The following is a 13,625-nucleotide window of genomic DNA, read 5'->3' as shown; positions in this document are numbered from 1 at the left end:
AATCTCAAGTCGGTTTGGAAGCCCCACTGGAGAGTTCCTTCAAGACTGGTTCCTGGACCTCACTATCCCTACTATACTTTTGGAACCCCCTGGAGCCCCCCCCCCCCCCCCCCCCTCCCTTGGGAGACGCATGCTTTGGGCTTTCACCCCTTGATCCGTATTAGTATTTGGACTTAGTCTCAGATTCGATCTCAGACCCGACTTCGGACTTGGTCTCGGACTTGATTTCAGACTCGATCTCGGACCCGACTTCGGACTTGGTCTTGGACTCGATTTCAGACTCGATCTCGAACCCGATCTCGGACTCGACTTCGGACTCGACCTCGGACTTGGTCTCGGACCTGATTTGGATCTCGGACTCTGTCTCGAACTCGGTCTTGAACTTGGTCTCCGATTCGGCCTCGGCTCGATCCCGGACTCTATCTCGAACTTGGTCTCGGAGTCGGTCTTGGACTTGATCTTCGACTCAGTCCCATTCGATGAACTCTTTGTCATTTTGGTCATGCTTTCGGAGATCCTTTATCCTACGACATCTCGGGGAGTCGGTTCCTTACAACTAAGTCCAAGGTCGAGTTTGAGTCCGAATACTAATATAGGTTATGTGGTGAAATCCCAAAGCAATCATCTATGTCGCAAATGTGATTTCGGGTATCGAAAGTTACTTGTCGGCCAGTCCTTACAGACACTCTTTCCTTACTACCACGATGGCAAGAGGTCGGTATTGTTGGACCCTTTATTAGTCCCTCTTGTTCAAGTGCTAGTAAATTAGATTTTGCATCTGTACTTGGCCGCACAACCATAAGGAATGAATTTTTAAATGTCTATTTACCCAAGCATATTTGGCTTGGATTTTTAGTTTTCTTTTGCTTTGTCTTGCACTAGTTTGACAAGAACCCTTGCATATTAAGACTAGTCCCTTAATATCGCTGGATGATAGCTTATTGTGTCTGTTAAACACCTTTGCTATCATGCCCTTTGTGTTAGTCTCATTTCGGTCCCAAATGCTATTTATGGAAAATATCCAGATTTACTCATATGGCATATCTACGGAATGTAAAGATTGTTCTGAACACAAGGGTGTTCGTCCCATATCCAAATTCGCAATCTAAGGACATTCCATATTTAGTAAGTTTCGAGCTTGTCCTAGAGACTAATTCCTGGTACTAAAGGTGGCTTGGGGTGAAAGCCTAAAGCATGTGTTCCTCAGTGGGGGGGGGGTGGGCTATAGGGGGTTTCAAATGTATAGTAGAGATAGTGGGTAGGTCGGGCATAGCCGACGTTTAGCTCCTGCTTGTGTGTTTGTCCTTGTTCTGCGTCCGGCTTGGGTCTAAGCCCAAGCTCCACACCATGCTAGCTGGTGGAGTACCCATATCCTTGCATTAGGCCACCAGTATGCTGAAATAATGTTAGACTTCATTTGGCTCCATTTTGCATGCTTGTCATGGCATTGGGATGCTGGTTGCTCTAGGACTGTTCCAAGTCGTTTCGGGCTCTTGCCCTTCGCTCCTTGGGCTGTATGCTCGGGAGTTGCTCCGTGATCTGGTTTCATCACTCCTTGGTCCATGCTTGGGAGTTTGGCACCGTTCCTTCGTTCAGTGGCCTAAGGCCCTAAACCTCGGGTTCCACACCATTGTCCTTTGGAGACGTGGCATATGACACATGGCACATGGAAGGTTTAAGTTTCGCTTCATGGTGTTATCCTATGGTAAATCACCATAGAATAAAGGGTAAAAACCATGTGCGTTACATTTGGTATCAGAGGATACATTTCAGCAAGTACTATTCAATAAGATTGGGCAACTAGTCTTGTTGTATATGAAGAGATGAAAACAATGATTTGAGTGGGTACATATTTGGGTGCAAAGATTTTGCAATTGTTTCTTGGGTATAGATTTGGTTACCTTGTTGTACCTTATGATGTGAGCTTGCTCTTGGGCTCATAGAATGGATTTGAGGTATACTATTTTGCATGAGTTTGCGCTTGGACTCGTTAGTGAGGCACATTAGCAACTCAAGGTTACACTTTGAGTTGGTAGGATTAATGTTAGCCTATTGGTGGTTCCATGAGTTGTTCCATGTACTTGTAAGGGACTAAATTTTTCATTCTACTTTAGTCACTTAACCACACCTTCGACCACTTGGAGGAGTCTCACTCACAACCTCCTTAAGTCCAATTCAGGACTTGGGACTTGCTAGCCCCGAGAATGGCATCCTTGCCACTCAACACTTGCACCTGGTCCAAGTGCTCCACGTGTCCGGTCCCAAGACCAACACCCAAAGGTACCACTGACATCTCGGCCCGTTACGCTAAGGCCATGCCCATTCACTTTTGCTGCACTAGTGGTCCAATACCACTTGCATCACCATCCCGTCCCTCCAAGACTGGGCCATGTGTCCACGAGTGGTCATCCTAGATCCACTCCTTAGCATCCTTAGGATGCCCACAGACCTGGGGAATCGCCTTCCCCAAAGTCCCTTTGTCAGTTCCTACCAAGTCCCTTTCTGCCCCTGGCTGTGTTTGCCAACACTGCCACTGGATTGAGGCCCACAGGCCCGACCACTAAGTCCCACAGTCCTCTGGGACTTCCTCACCACACGACTGTGTCCTTGGTCACTACCCCAGAGGACTACTCCTCTTCCTTTCCACAGTCTGGGCCTTTGGGACAACATTTCGGAACACCGTGGCCTTGCGCGAGCCACGTGGGTACTCTCCTCGCCTTCTGCCCTTGGGTGCTCTAGCCATGGGCTTAGAGCGGGTTCCGTTGAGCCACACCAGGTATCCAAGTAGGTAGTGCCACCCACACTTGGACTGGGAGCATCGGCCAGTCGATCTCCCGGGGGAACTAGAGCCGGCTCTTGAACACTTCACCAAGCTACCCCGCTTGTCGGTCCGTGTTCACTCTAGTCTTGGACTTCCCAGTGGGCAGCTCATCACCCAACACTGGGTCCGGCCTTCCTGGGCCAAACTGGCCTTTCCTGGCCAAACTGGCTCCACTGCAGTCCTCCCCCTACTATACTTTTGGAGCTCACCAAACCCCCCAGGGTCTGGGAGATGAACGCTTTGGGCTTTCACCCTCTCAGGCTCCGGACTCGGACTCGGACTCGGACTCGGACTCGGACTCGGATTCGGACTCGGACTCGGGCTTGGGCTCGGTCTCGGCCTCGGCCTCGGTCTCGGTCTTGGTCCCGATCTCGGTCTCGGTCTCGGTCTCGGTCTCGGTCCCGGTCTCGGTCTTGACTTCGGACTCCATCTCGGACTCCATCTCGGACTCCATCTCGGACTCCATCTTGGGTCCATCTCGGGTCCACCTCGGACTCCATCTCGGACTCCATCTCGGGTCCATCTCGGACTCCATCTCGGACTCCATTTCGGGTCCATCTCGGGTCCACCTCGGACTCCATCTCGGACTCCATCTCGGACTCCACTTCAGACTCCAACTCGGGTCCATCTCGGGTCCACCTCGGACTCCATCTCGGACTCCATCTCAGACTCCATCTCGGGTCCATCTCGGACTCCACTTCGGACTCCAACTCGGGTCCATCTCGGACTCCACTTCGGACTCCAACTAAAGTCCATCTCGGACACTCCCACGTGTCATGTGTTGGTCCTTTTGGGTCCCTTTTTGGAGCCTCGCCTTTTGCTCGCTTCGTGCTCGTTCCTCGAGCACTTCGTTGGGAGTTCCACTCCCGCTCTTGACTTTTCAAGTCGGAGCTTTTGGTCCAAACGTGTTACGCTCGTTTGGCTCTCGCTTCGGCCACTACCATGTGGCGCCCTTCCGGCTCCACTTTGGGGCCTAGGGATTTTGTGTCTCACAGTACTGTGGGTGAAAGTAAACCTTCCCTGGGTTTGCTATGAGTGGCAATAGGCTAGTCCGTAGTTGTTTAGCATAGCACTAGTGGATCCTCCTAAGCATGATTATAAATAGATCAATCAAGACTATAGGGATTAGTTTATTGGTTCAAGTAGTCATTGTCGTGCTCTCTTATAAACTTTTCTTGGATTGGATTGAAGGCAATGCCAACGCAAGCTTGAGGTTTAGTCAAAGATGAGACTGAAAAAAGAGTCATCAGGGACAAAGGATCAAACATGTAAATCATTTTCTCTCCTTGGAAATATGATTTGCAACGAGGTGTGACTTATTGCTCGTGTTCACATTATGCAATCAAGAGTCCCTATCTTGATGCATGTTGGTTATGATGGTCTTACAAGTGGTGAATCATGGGATGGATAACGGTAAAGTTCTAAACCATTTTATCTAGGCTTATTATTGAAGACTTAGGTTACAATGCTCAATTTTTTTCCGGGGAACCTTGCTATTGCTCCTTGAGTAGTTTGGTGTGGGATTAGTTTTGAGTTTGGTCAGAAAGAGAGTAATATAAGCTTGTCTATGTTGTGAACAAAGTTGGTGGTGTTTGGTGTTGTAAATCTCTATTGGTGGAGTGTGGCATTTATGTTGCATTTTGTCAAATCAAGTTCGCACTTGATGCTCACATAAACCTTTGAAGTAATAACATGGGTGTTGCTCATGGTGTTGCTTAATTAATGATCAAGTCATTGTGATACTTATATCATATCCATATGATAGTGAGTAATGTGTTTACAAAGTTGCTTGGACAAACGATAATCAACCCCAAAGTGGTTGATGGTGAAACTAGTCTACTTGCAAGTAGTAGCATTGTAGTAACTTTGACCAAATTCTTGATAGTGATCCATTATGCTATATTTAAGTTGGTTCCTTAGTTCCTTGAGTTTACCTATAAGGTGTTGGAAAAAGTTATAACATTCATTTGCTATAGGTTGTTAGTTGATCCGTTAGCACTTCGAGTAAATTTTGGATGGAGAAAGTGTGTAGTTGAGGCATTGATATTACTAACACTTGTGTTAGTGAAAGTGGCATTGTTATTTCAAGTGATGAGGAATTTTCTTTAAAGCTTGATTTTCCATGTCAATTTTTTTATTAGTGTTTTGGCTTCATATTAGATTTTGAAGGTGGTTGAAGAAGAGTGGTAGTGCAATGTGGATGTTCAAAGATATAATCTTCATGATCAAGCCTTGGATGTTCATTTTGCATTTTACAGATGTCGGTGTTGGATATCGAAAATATGGGCATGGTGTTCGAGGCTTAAACATATTATGAGTCATGAGAATTTATATTAAAGTGAACCTATGTGAAGTTGTAGGTAGGAGGAAGTTGGTTGAGTTTTGAAAGTATATATTCCTGGATTGGGAATCATTCTTTTTCTAGGATGGAAAATTTTCCACAAATTTTTTTAGACTTTTCCAATGGTTGATTTGTTGATCACTTTGCCCAAAAACCATTCCATTTTTGTAAGCCAATACAAACTAGTGAAGGGGTTGGAGTTGACTTTGGTTAGTTTAGACCTTAGTAGGTAGTTTGTATGATGTGACATGAAAAAGGATATTGAATTTTGGGGCTAAGGCAATTGAGTTAAATAAAGTCTGGAGTTGGTGTAAAAAAGTGGCTGTTTGCACTTTTCTAAGAAAGGTGACCCTTGTGCTTTTCTTCTATAGTGTTGTACTTGGTTGCAAATTGCACCTTGCATTTAGTTAAACTCTATGAGTAGTGAGCTCTCACTAATCTTGACTTAGTCTTGGTGGCCTTGTGTTTTGGTTGAGGATGGTGATGTTCAACTTAGTTGTTTGAGGTTGAGATGTTAGTACCCGTACTATAGTTTTGTTTATGAGGAAGTTGTGTATCAATATGAGTCTATCTTATGGTCTTTACTTTAGTTTCAATTAAGTGTTAATCATACATAGTTAGCCTCTTCAAAACATGCTTAGAGCTATTGACTAGATGTGTTGGTGAGCTTATTGTGGTTGAGTTGGATTCGAGTGGTCATTTAGTTTGTGCTTGTCCATGAACTTTTATCTTGACCTAGGGTATTATGTTTATATTAGACAAGTGTATGACTCGATGGCATAAATTTAGTGTTGGATCTTGTGAAAGAAAGTTGAAAGAGTGATTGTGTCAAGACCCCCAACAAGATCAAGACTAGAAAATGCAAAGGACAAAGAGAAAAGCTAGTGGAAATAAAGAAAAGGCCTTAGACTGGTGTTGATTTAGATTGTGGAGAAATGGAACAAGGCTAACCTATATATACTATAGGTTGATGAAGCTCCACCACTCTTAGATCGAGGACGGCCTAAATATAGCTGAGGTCGAGGAGGCGCCACATCATCATCAGGAATCTGGCTTGAGACTCAAGAATCGTATAGGAAATCAGAGAGTCAGGAATAGGGAAGTGTCTCGAGAGTCAGGAATAGAGAAGTGTCTCGAGAGTCAAGAATGTGGTCTGCAGGTCAGGAATCCGGTGAGAGTCAGGAATGTGGCAAGAATTGGGGGATTCCTGACAGCACCCCCTCCTCAAGAACGAGAGGAATAAGGACGTGAATGTGAACGAAGAGGAGGATGAGATGAGCGGCGAGGGATGGGAGATGGAGAAAAAGAATGGGGACTGGGACGAGAAGGATAGCGGCGGTGGAAGTCCTGAACAAGGTCAGGAGAATGAATCAGGTTGTCCGCAGGTTCCCAAGTGCGTTCCTTAGGTCCATAGCCCTTCCAATCGACCAGATAGTAGAGTTTAGACCGTGAAATCTTGGAATCAAGGATGTCCTGAACCTCGTACTCAGACCCATCCTCGAGCTGCACTGGTGGAGGTGGAGGAATGACCCGATTTGGAATAGGACTGGGAATATAAGGCTCAAGGAGAGAGGAGTGAAAAACGGGGTGAATTTGATATGAGGAAGGAAGTGCAAGGCGATAAGTGACAGGATTAATGATGGCAGTGATAGGGAATGGACCAAGGCGTTTGAAATCGAGTTTTGGACAGGGCCTGGTGGTGGAGATATTTCTCCTGAGGAGCCAGACTTTATCCCCGATATTGTAAGGGGGACAATCCTGACGATGGATATTGGCAAATGTTTTGTGAGATTCTTGAGCACGATGGAGATGGAAGGAGATGGAGTTGTGGATTTTCTGGAGGTTGGAGACAAATGCCTCAGAGCGGGGATTTGAACAAGAGGAGTCGGATGGAGAAGGAAGTGAGAGATTAAATTGAGGATTTCGACTAGAGTTCGCAAAGAAGGGGGAAACTCGAAGAGAGGAGTGAATAGAGTTGTTATAGGAGAACTCAGCAAGGGGAAGGATATCGAACCAGTTATCCTGATGATAGTTGATGAAGCACCTCAAGAATTGTTCCAACGTCTGAATCGTTCGCTCGAATTGTCCATCATTTTGAGGATGATACGCTGAGGAGAGGTTGGCCTTTACTCCTAGCAGTTGCAAAAACCGTTGCCAGAAATGAAAGATGAACTGAGGTCCCCGATCCGAAACCACATCTGCAGGAATCCCATGAAGTCGGAAAATTTCCCTGAATACCAGTTTTGCCATGTCCTCGCCCGAAAACTCCTTGGTACATGGCAGGAAGTGCGCCATCTTTGTGAAGTGATCCACCACAACTAAAATGCTGTTGAAGCCTCCAGAACTGGGAAGATCACTCAAGAAATCCATGGAGATGGATTCCCAAGGACCTGAAGGGACTGGGAGGGATCGAAGCAAACCTGAAGGAAGGTGGCGAGGTACCTTATTCCGAGCGCAAGTGTCACAGGAGGTAACAAAGGCTTTGATGTAGTTGTCCATGTGAGGCCACCAAAAATCCCATGCAACCAGCTCATAGGTTTTTGCAATGCCAAAGTGACCAGCAGTCGGGCTATCGTGGCACGCCATCAGAACCAACCTTCGAGCATCACCTTCAGGAACGTAAAGCTGCTCCCCACGGTACAATAAGCCATCTAAGAACTCGAACTCGTCAAATCACCGGCAGTCGGGAGTCACTGGGTGTCCAGCCTGAAGATGGGGGAAAATGTCGTTGGCGAGATCATCGGATTGAAGATCGTTTCTGATCGCATCCATCAAGGAGGAGTCCTAAGGGGCCAGGGAAATTGCCATAACTTGAAGCCGATCAAGACCGAGGATAACTTGATCTTGTTGATCGAAGGCAGGATTACCAGGCCTGAGACTGAGATAGGAGCGCCTTGAAAGAGCATCAGGAAGGCCTTGAAGCTTTCCAGGTCTGTACTTGATAACAAAGTCAAACCGACTCAGGAATTGTGCCCACCTTGCTTGACGACGGCTCAAAACTCGGGAAGTGGCAAAGTACTCGAGATTTTTGTGATCCATCCAGACCGTTGTTTGATGGCCTGCCCCCTCCAAGAAACGACGCCACTCTCCAAAGGAATCCACAATAGCAAGGAGCTCCTTGTCGTGGATTTCGTAATTGATCTCCACCGGCTGGAATTTCCGAGAATGGAAAGCGACCAGATGAAGTTCTTGATCCGCTCTAAATTGAGACAGCACAGCACCAATGGCAAAGTCGGAGGCGCCAGCCTTGATGAAAAAAGGTTGTGAGGGATCAGCATGGATCAAGACGGGAGCAGAACTGAAGGCCGCCTTGAGTGTGTCGAAGGCCTGCTGGGCAGCAGCAGACCAAGAGAAGGGAACATCCTTGCGAGTGAGATGCGTGAGAGGAAGGACAATGTCAGAGTAGTGATCAATGAATTTGCGATAGAAGTTGGCGAAGCCAAGGAAAACCTGAACGTCCGACATTGATTGGGGAAGCTCCCATTCGAGAATAGTCTTGACTTTGGCAGGATCCATCGTGATACCCTCAGGAGTGACAATGTACCCAAGGAACTCCACAGACTGCTGATCGAAGGAACATTTCTCAAGCTTCGCGTATAGGCCGTGTTCTCGCAACTTCGCCAGCACCTTACGTACATGTTTGTCGTGCTCCTCATGAGTTTTTGAGTAGATGAGGATGTCATTGAGATAGACAATCACCATCTGATCAAGAAACTCCCGAAAGATGTCATTTGCCATGTGTTGAAAAACTGTTGGAGCATTTGTCAAGCCAAATGGCATGACAGTGTACTCGAAGTGGCCATAGCGGGTTCAAAACGCAGTCTTCCATTCATCACCAGGCCGGATCCGGATCAGGTTGTATGCTCCACGGAGGTCGATCTTGGTGAAGAAGCGGGCACCGCCGAGGCGTTCCAACAGGTCCGAGATCAGGGGCAGTGGATAACGGTTCTGAACAGTCACCTTGTTCAAACCTCGATAGTCGATGACTAGCCGTAAACTCACATCCTTTTTCTTGACAAAGAAGACAGGTGCTCCAGCCGGGGACTGTTTGTGCTGAATGTACCCCGAGGCAAGGTTCTGATCCACGTACTCTTTGAGGGCCTGAAGCTCGGACGGGGATAACCCGTAGATAGGCCCCCATGGAGGTGACGCTCATTTCTGTAAATCAATGGGACAGTCATAAAGCCGATGAACAGGCAAGACACTAGCTTTTTTCTTGTCAAACACATCCCCAAAATCATGATACTTCTCAGGAAGACTGACAGGAGAAACATGCAAAGCAAAAAGGAAAAGAGGTTTTTCATGAAGGAGTTCTTTCATAGTGATTGTGGAGATAGGAGAAGGCGTACGACTAAATGGAATGATGAGACGAGGATATTGTCCAGTGTAAGATGGAAGAGAGGAAAAAGAAGCGGGTGAAAACTTCGTAGAGTCAGGAACAGAACCCCGATTGGAGTTTAGGGAACTTTTCCTGATTCGGACTCGATGAACAGTAGGGGAAGCCGTGGGAGATGGTGATGTGGGAGAGAGGAGCTGTAATTCCTTCCAACAAATCTGAGGCTGATGTAGTTGGAACCAAGGAAGACCGAGCACCACAAAGAAGCTCTATTTCATTAAAGTGGGAATTGTCATTATCCCACTTGTAAAATAAGGTTTCCAAACCTTTATATAGTATATAAATATAACAAAATTCAACTGCATTGAGGCACATGCATTTTATTTTAAACAAGGAAATGTCTACTCAATCACTTCTCCTCCCCCTGCCACTGCTTCACCTCTCTCTTCTCCTTGTCATCGTCGTCCAATTTCTTTCCATCCTTTTAATATTGGCTCAGTTGCTCCGAGTCTAGGTGGAGCCCAAGTCCCCATTCAATCTTTACTTTCCCATTATTAATAAAACAACTTCGTAGACTTCCAATAACATGCTGTAACACTTCTAGTATAATGCAAATCCTCTCAAAGAATTGTCTTTTAATATTAATACAATGACATGGAACCCCATGCCATAATAAGTTACATTTTTAAATAAATACATGCCATCTCAGACTGTTATTTTTTGCCTCCAACGCCTATACAATAATTTTGGAATTTCATCACTCTCCACACTATCAGGATTTAAACCCAATAGTAATGCCATCTCTTCTCTAATACGTCCACGCTCATGTTCAGTGGTCGAAGAACCCATCCGGTTGAGCAGATTATGGAGATGCGGATAGTGCTTGGCTAGACAATATACATGCCATAAATGATGACTGGTGTCTGTCCGATCAAATGGCTTCTAATATACCGTTCCATCTGCCATTTGGTTGATTTCTGCAGCCACCTCCTGGACTGGCCGGTTCTCTATCACCATCGCTCCAAGCCGTTTTGCAAGGTCCCCCAGAACATACGGTTTCTTCTCCCTAGTTTCCATACTGCAAGAGATGGGGTGCACTGCATATGTGTGCGTGTTCGCTACAGTTTTAATCGGCGAGTCATCGATGATGAGGATTTCACTTGAGCTAGCAGTCCGGTTCATCACTACAGCCTCTGGCTTGACGAAGATGGGCTTGCTACCCCTCACATGGACCATAGTCAAGCAATCCTCCTGTGTTAGAAGAAAGTCAAATGGTAATATTACTCGCGTCTGATCGTGCATCATCTGTAGCAACGTTAATGCATTGTGGCGCATCATGGATGTCCAAACTCCCAATTGCAAATTGAACCCGGCCCTCTGTTTTAAGTGTCGCATGGTCATTATTAGATCCCGCAGTTTCTCCCGTGTGATTAATGTGAATCTGTCTCTTTTGACCAACTTGCGACCGCAGGCTTTGGAGGGTGCAATGACATTCAAGGACGAGCCACGCTCATGGGAGAAAAGGACACCGTTCAGATCAAAAACGATACAGTACCTTCGCCGTGACTCTGAAATGAAATGCGTCAGCATAAAAAATGGTACAAGTCAATTTTACCATCTACAATATTAGCGAATGTTGCTCCCGATGGTCGTTGAGAGGGTTTTGGTCGAGGAAACGTGAAGGGCGGAAATACCCTCCTCTGCAATGTGGGGTCAATCGCATTCATAACCCGGGTTCAAGGTGAGATTCATTAATATTCCTTTACTAAGTTTCTAATGTATTTTATTTCAAGGTGAACAATCCGAATCTGAATCAGAGGAGGCGTGATGGCATGTGGCCCTTTGCACTAGTATATCTTAATACCGGTCTGAGAAATAGAATGGCATGTGCCCTCAGGCCTTTTACTAAATCACCTTTGAAAGAAATGCAAGCCTCTATGTCGTAAAAAAAAGGTACTAGAGAAATTCCTTAATAATATGAATGTTATTTAGTTTCATGAAAATACACTAAGGGTCAAATGAGTTAAATGACTTCTCCAGACTAGCAATGCCTCTTGCTACACCTTCACAATTAGATTCGTTAGAAAAAGATAACATTGAATAATATCTAAATGTTCTCACCATTAAGTTATATGTCTGGCTAATAGGAATGACGTTCATCTTGGAAAGCTCACCACACGCTCAATGAACAAACAAATAGTGTGTGCGCGCATGCCATCGCTCTTCTTTAGCTTCAGATTCGGCTTGTTCACCTTGACAATGAGATTTATTATACAACCAGATGGACTCAGTCTGGACACAAAGTCACCGCGCTAGTCACCATGCCCCAGATATGTCTAGCCCCTGGACAAAAAACATATAATTTCACGTCATTTTCAAATACTTGAAAATTTGTACCTAGTCCCATTTTACTGAATAAATCCCACTTTAACGAAATAGAGCTTAAAGGAGGACTTGCTATTGATGATGTTGAAGGCGATATCGGTGATGGTGGACCCAATGTGTACTCGAACGGGCAACGTTTCCCTAAGCCCAGAAGATGGAGACACAAAATGCCCGCCGATGCCTTCAACCCTCAGATCCTGTATGGTAGGAGAAAGAGGAACGTGATGTCGGGCAGCAAAGTCCGTGTCCATGAAGCAGAAAGTTGCACCCGAGTCCAATAGTGCCAGAGCCTTGAGTCCTGATTGTCCGGTGAAAGAAAGGAGACATGGGACGTGGATGTTGTGGGAATTGGTGGTGACTTTGATGAAAGGTGGTGAGGAGCTTGATAAAGAAGAAAAGTGATTTTTATTCGGGAAGTCCAAACAGACAGCTCCTACTCTGTTTGGACAGGGTTGTTTCCCGACTGCAACAGAGGTGGACTTTGAGGCAGAGTGAACTCGAGTAGTCGGGTAGGCTTCTTGGGACATACAGCTGCTTTGTGATTAGGATTAGCACAGTAGAGGCAAAGATTATGAGATATTCGACGTTGCTTCTCAGCAGGACTCAACTTCCCTCTAATGAGTCGGGGAGTACCAGAAATATCCATCGGAACTGGAGCAATAGGTTCAGGAGTATGCCCCAAAGACTCAAGCTGGGATTCCTGAGTCTGGGACGGAAAAACAGTGGCGCGGCAACTTTCCTGACGACGTTCAAAGAGACGGTTGTCACATCAAACAGCTTTGTTGATGGCGTCTGACAGGTCCTTAGGATCCTCCATGGTGAGCAACAAATCCTTGACACCGTTGTTGAGGTCGAAACGAAATTGGTCAATCAGGGCCTGCTCATCCCACTGAGTGTCCAAGGCAAGGAGTTGGAACTCTGCAGCGTAGATCGAGGCGGGACGAGACCCTTGAGAGAGACGTCTCATCTTTGTGGTAGCAACTCGAACCCGATCCGTCTCGCCAAAACATGCTTCGAGCTTCTCTTTGAACAATTGAAGATCCATCAGCTCCGGAACCACGACCCCTTTCATGCTCTTCTCCAGAAGAGGAGAAAACCATGACAAAGCTGCACCTTCCAGCAACGTCCCAATCGCACTAATTTGAGACTCGAGAGTGGGGTACCGCCGACGTTGAAGTGCGAAAATCAGCTCCATTTGGTTCAGGAATCCACGAAGCTCCGAACGCTTGCCTGAAAATTTCGCCGGGAAACTCACCTTCGGTTCAGAAACTTTGCTAGATCCTTGAGCCGAAAGTGAAGCAAGTTCCTGCTGCATGCGAAGAAGGGTCGCCTTCAGCTCGGTATTCTCAGACTGGATTTTTGCAAGAACTTCGGCAAAGAAATCAGGATGGCTTGGAGACTCTATCGACAAGAAGAAAGAAAAAGGGGGAAAAAAAAGGCAAAGGTAGTCAAACAATCAAAACGAGCTAAAGCAAAAAATGAAAAAAACACAATCTGAATCAAACTGTCAAGACCCCCAACAAGATCAAGACTGGAAAATGCAAAGGACAAAGAGAAAAGCTAGTGGAAATAAAGAAAAGGCCTTAGACTGGTGTTGATTCAGATTCTGGAGAAATGGAACAAGGCTAACCTATATATACTATAGGTTGATGAAGCTCCACCACTCTTAGATCAAGGATGGCCTAAATATAGCTAAGGTCGAGGAGGCGCCACATCATCATCAGGATGTGAGACACAAAATC

General features: G+C 45.9%; 1 protein-coding gene across 1 annotated transcript in view; it reads right to left on the bottom strand.

Moving 5' to 3' along the window:
* The window catches only part of LOC9640479 (probable leucine-rich repeat receptor-like protein kinase At1g35710), a 22,422-nt gene extending 9,344 nt beyond the window's left edge, over positions 1–13,078 (bottom strand). The window contains exon 1 of the mRNA XM_024677027.1: positions 12,997–13,078. Within this exon, the coding sequence (XP_024532795.1) occupies positions 12,997–13,078 (82 nt within the window). The remainder of the gene's footprint in view (positions 1–12,996) is intronic.
* Positions 13,079–13,625: the final 547 nt, after the last annotated feature.

The sequence above is a fragment of the Selaginella moellendorffii genome, unplaced genomic scaffold (genome assembly GCF_000143415.4).
Source record: "Selaginella moellendorffii unplaced genomic scaffold, v1.0 SELMOscaffold_18, whole genome shotgun sequence".
NCBI lineage: Eukaryota > Viridiplantae > Streptophyta > Lycopodiopsida > Selaginellales > Selaginellaceae > Selaginella > Selaginella moellendorffii.
Note: the sequence above shows the minus strand (reverse complement) of the source record. Positions and strands in the feature narration are given on the sequence as shown.